The following is a 4883-nucleotide window of genomic DNA, read 5'->3' as shown; positions in this document are numbered from 1 at the left end:
GTGTCTGGGAAGGACTGTGGCCACACCACCACAGCATGCCTGACTGCGTGGACGTGTGTGCTGATGCTTGAACCCACCCATGAGTTGTCTTCCAACAGGCCTGTGCTGGCAGCACACACATGCACGCAAGCAGGCACACACATCACACACCAGCACACATGTGCACACAGGCAGGCACACACATCACACACCAGCACACACGTGCACACAGGCAGGCACACACATCACATACCAGCACACATGTGCACACAGGCAGGCACACACATCATACATCAGCACACACATGCACGCAAGCAGGCACACACATCACACACCAGCACACATGTGCACACAGGCAGGCACACACATCACACATCAGCACACACGTGCACACAGGTGAGCACACATATCCACAAGTGAGCACACACATGTCCATGCACACACAGGCAGGCACACACCAGCACACACATGCACACAGGCAGGCACACACATCCACAAGTGAGCACACACATGTCCACGCACACAGGTCCACATACACACATGTCCACACAGGCAAGCACACATCAGCACACAGGTGAACCAACCGTTCACAGGCCAAACCCAGGTAGAAACATCATAATGAGGAAAAGGATGCACTTTCTTGTTTAACAAAATAAATTAAATATACGAGGCTTCAGCTCAAACTCTATAAAATTACAGAGGCTGGGGCTGCTGTGGGCATGGGGTGCTGGGTACCTGGCTCCGTGGCAGGTCCCGCACCCCAGGACGGGCTAGAGTCCTCGCGGCCCAGCCTTCCTTCCATCATTAATATTATCTTCATTTCTTAAATATAAATAGCGAGGCCCTTCTCTCCGGCAGCAGGACGGGAGGGTCCCTTCTGGTGGCTACAGCCTCCCAGGGCTAGCTTCCTGACTGCACCCGAGGGTGCTGGCAGAGGGCTGGCATGGTCACAAGGCTGGGCAGGGACACAGGGCGGGTGGGTGACCACCCTGACTTCCTCCTCACGGGACTGGAAGGTTCCTTCAACTAGCACATCGCTACATGTCGCTGCAGTCACAAGTCAAATCTTCCCAATGGCTCTCAGTGTGTGTGTGTGTGTGTGTGTGTGTGCACGCTTGGCAGTATGTCCATCCATATGGGCAACTACGTGTGCTTCCCTCTCTTCCCGATGCCTGTCTCTCACCCCGGATCCACACAGCCCTCGAGGTACACAGTGTCCGGGGAGACGGCGGCTCTCTAGCACTGATAGTGGACGTGCTGGTGCTGGTGGACCTTGCCCTCCACGTGGGAGTGGGTGTGTGAGTGCATGTGTGTGTGTGTGTGCACATCTGTGTACAGCTTGGGGTACAGCTTGGGACCCGCGACCGGGCCTGAGCCCAGCAGGTGCTGGGGGGCGGCAGGGGGTCCGTGTTCCTCACACAGGCCCACGGCCAGTGCGGGCAAGTCCTTGTCACCCGCGCGGTCCCGGGCCGTCCCCGGGAGGCGGGTCCCCGGCACTGGGGGTGCAGGTGCCGGCGCACATGGCTTCTTCTTGGCTTGGCAAAGCCAGAGCAACACAGTCCCCAAGATGAAGACCGCTCCAGCTGGGATGCCAATGACCACGGGCCACGGCAGGCTTGTGGCCGAGGACGAAGGGGCCACCGGCGGCCCTGGCGGCTTGGGGTCTGTGGGAGAGGACGGGGAGTGTGAGGAGGTGCTGCAGCACAGACAGGGCTGGCTCTCACAGAGAGCGCCCTGGGCCCACGGCCGCCGTCCCCCCGGGGCCGCGCACCTGGCAGCACGGTGAGGAAGGCACTGCGGAAGCTGTAGCCCATGGTGTTGGCACCCAGGCAGATGTACATGCCCGCGTCGTCCTGGCGCGCACGCGAGATGAGCAGCTTGTTGAGGTAGGAGCCATCCGGCCGAGACCACACATCGCCCGTGGGCAGCACCACGAACCTCTGGCCGCCCACGTCGATGGTGGCATTGTGGCGGCCCTCGGCACCGTACTCCACCCGCTTCAGCCACTGGACCACGGGCTTCACGTCGCTGCGCACCTTGCACTGGAAGGACGCGGTCCCTCCAAAGTCCACCGTGGTGTTCACGGGGTGCGAGCCCGTGAGCACGGGCTTCGAGCGGGTTCGCTCTAGGGCAGGGACAGCAGGTTGGACGGCTTCCGGCCCCACGGGCCCCGGCCCCGGCCCCCGCCCCGGCCCCACGGGCCCCACCTCCTGGCCCCGGCCCCTGCTACTCACGGATCACATCCACCTTGTAGGTGGCATTGATGGCGCCCACCCTGTTGGACACACGGCACGTGTATTTGCCGCTGTCCTCTGGCCGCAGGTTCTTCAGGCTCAGCGTCCATTTCCTCTTTCTGTGCTCACTGGCCTCCGGGCGTGTCAAGGCCTGGTCATCCTTCATCCACATGATGTCAGGGCGAGGGTGCCCGCTGGCCACACACTTGAGCCGCACAGAGCTGCCCACAGGTCGGGCGATCACCCGGCGCCTCATCTTGGAGGGCTGCGTGAAGCGGGGCCGTGCTGTGGAACAAGACAGTGCCGAGGTCAGTGAGGAAGGGTCAGGGGAGGGCCGGGGGGATGGCTACCACCCGTCCCAGACAGACAGGGCCCCTCCCCTCCCCTCACTCCACCACCCCATCCCGGACAGACAGGGCACCTCCCCTCCCCTCACCACCCCATCCCGGACAGACAGGACCCCTCCCCTCCCCTCACCCCACCACCCCATCCCGGACAGACAGGACCCCTCCCCTCCCCTCACCACCCCATCCCGGACAGACAGGACCCCTCCCCTCCCCTCACTCCACCACCCCATCCCGGACAGACAGGGCCCCTCCCCTCCCCTCACTCCACCACCCCATCCCGGACAGACAGGGCCCCTCCCCTCCCCTCACTCCACCACCCCATCCCAGACAGACAGGGCCCCTCCCCTCCCCTCACCATCCCAGACAGACAGGACCCCTCCCCTCACCCCACCACCCCATCCCGGACAGACAGGACCCCTCACCTCCCCTCACCCCACCACCCCATCCCCTCACCTCACCCCACCACCCCATCCCGGACAGACAGGACCCCTCACCTCCCCTCACCCCACCACCCCATCCCGGACAGACAGGACCCCTCACCTCCCCTTACCACCCCATCCCGGACAGACAGGACCCCTCACCTCCCTTCACCCCACCACCCATCCCAGACAGACAGGGCCCCTCCCCTCCTTCCCCCCCCACCCCGTCCCAGACAGACAGGGCTCCCTTGCCCATGCTCACCCCACTGCTGGCTGGCTGGGTCCTCCTGACCCTGTGAGGTGCTCCCGGACCCCGGGTTCTCCTTCCCTGAACTGACATCATCTGCAGAGAGCAGAGGCAGTGGGTGAGGGCACTGGGAGGCCTCGCCAGACCCTGGTGTGTCCCCAGTTGGAGCAGCCATAGCACAGAGGGCCCAGCCCCACCGCCAGGCCAGCTGGACCAGGCCTCCTGCCAACCCTCCCCCGTGCAGGTGACCCTGACAGGCTCGGGTGGACTGAGGGCCGCCTCACCGCCCCGGCTCTGGGTCTGAAGGACCCCGGAGGGGAGGGGGCCGGGCCGGCCGGCAGCTGCGGTAACCCTAGCCCACATCAAGGGGCCGAGGGCCTGGTGCAGACATGGCTTGCATACCACCCAGTCCTCGTCCCCTTTGAAAGGACACGGGGCGGGGAACTGCAGTGTTCCCATTCCACAACCCAGAGGGGTCTGTATTTGGATGGTGTAGGGGGAGGGGGTGGGGCACACTGAGGAATGTCCCCTGCGCTAGGCTGGGCTGGGGACCAAGGGCCACGCCGACCTCTCCTGTGGAACGGCCTGGCTTGGCCCGGGGCCCCACACCAGGGGTCCAGTGAGGAGGGTGGGCCGCGCCTGGTACGGCGCGGGGAGGCTGCGTCACCACGACACCTGTCTGTGCCCAGTGCCTGGGCCTCCTGCGTAGATGAGAACAGAAAGGCCATTCGCTTCCCAGCAGCTCCTCTGAACTTTGAAACCTGAGCCTCAAAGTCAGGGCCGACGCCAAGCCTGTGCTGCCAGCTCTGCCCTTCGGTGGGACCACCACCTAGAGCCTCCCTGCTGCCCAGGGGAAGGAGAGCCAAGCCGGGGCCTGTGGGCAGGGGCCTGGCTGCCTGGGGCCTCGTCTGGAGGGAAGGGGTGAGGCAGAGAGCCGGAGTCCCTGTCGCAGGCTGAAGGGGGCAGCAGGCCAGCAGCTGAGCCGTGCATGGAGGTTCGCGGTCCTGGGCTGCGCTGACACTTGTCCCCAGGTAGAGTCCCCAGGTGCACGTACTGCCCCTCCACCCACCCCCACACCTCCCACTCCACTCAAGCCCAACCCTGACCCGGCCAGGGCCCTGGCTGTGAACCGACTGACCCATCACGATGAGGGTGTAGTTGACGCTGAGGCTGCCAAAGCCATTGGTGGCCTTGCACACGTACACGCCCGCGTCCTCGGCCTCCACCGCCTTCACCTTCAGCCCCTGGGGCAGCACGCGGAAGCGGCTCCAGCCACTGTGGATGGTGCGGCCATCCTTGGTCCACATGGTCAGTGGTGGCGGGTCTCCCTCCACCGGGCACTGAAGCCGCACAGTGCGGCCCAGCCGGGCCACCTGCCGCGGGGCCACCTTGTCTGCCATTCTTGGGGGGCCTGCAGAAATACGAGGTTCAGTCAGGTGGGGGAAGGCCTGGGGCCTCACCAGGAAACTGAGCCAGGGAGGCCGGGTCGGCCGCAGAGCCCACCCCGCAGGGGATTCCCAGGGTGGGCGGCCCGCAGCATTAGCGGCCACCTTGCTGAGGACGGTGAGGACTTGCCCGAGGGCTCAGGACACAGTCTGGCGGACAGTCCTTGGGGAAGTGTGAATCAAGAAAAACAGGGCCATCTCCTGAGGAAGCA

General features: G+C 64.7%; 1 protein-coding gene across 1 annotated transcript; it reads right to left on the bottom strand.

The window, feature by feature from the left end:
- Positions 1-931: 931 nt before the first annotated feature.
- Positions 932-4635, bottom strand: Fgfrl1 (fibroblast growth factor receptor-like 1). Its single transcript, XM_013023913.1, has 5 exons — positions 4365-4635; positions 3242-3322; positions 2214-2498; positions 1751-2104; positions 932-1643 (listed from the first exon to the last, which is right to left on the bottom strand). Exons 1-5 carry the CDS (start codon positions 4624-4626, stop codon positions 1216-1218), a joined length of 1410 nt encoding a protein of 469 aa, XP_012879367.1. The 5' UTR covers positions 4627-4635; the 3' UTR covers positions 932-1215.
- Positions 4636-4883: the final 248 nt, after the last annotated feature.

This window comes from Dipodomys ordii, unplaced genomic scaffold, assembly GCF_000151885.1.
Source record: "Dipodomys ordii isolate 6190 unplaced genomic scaffold, Dord_2.0 Scaffold71, whole genome shotgun sequence".
In the NCBI taxonomy this organism is placed as follows: Eukaryota; Metazoa; Chordata; class Mammalia; order Rodentia; family Heteromyidae; genus Dipodomys; species Dipodomys ordii.
Note: the sequence above shows the minus strand (reverse complement) of the source record. Positions and strands in the feature narration are given on the sequence as shown.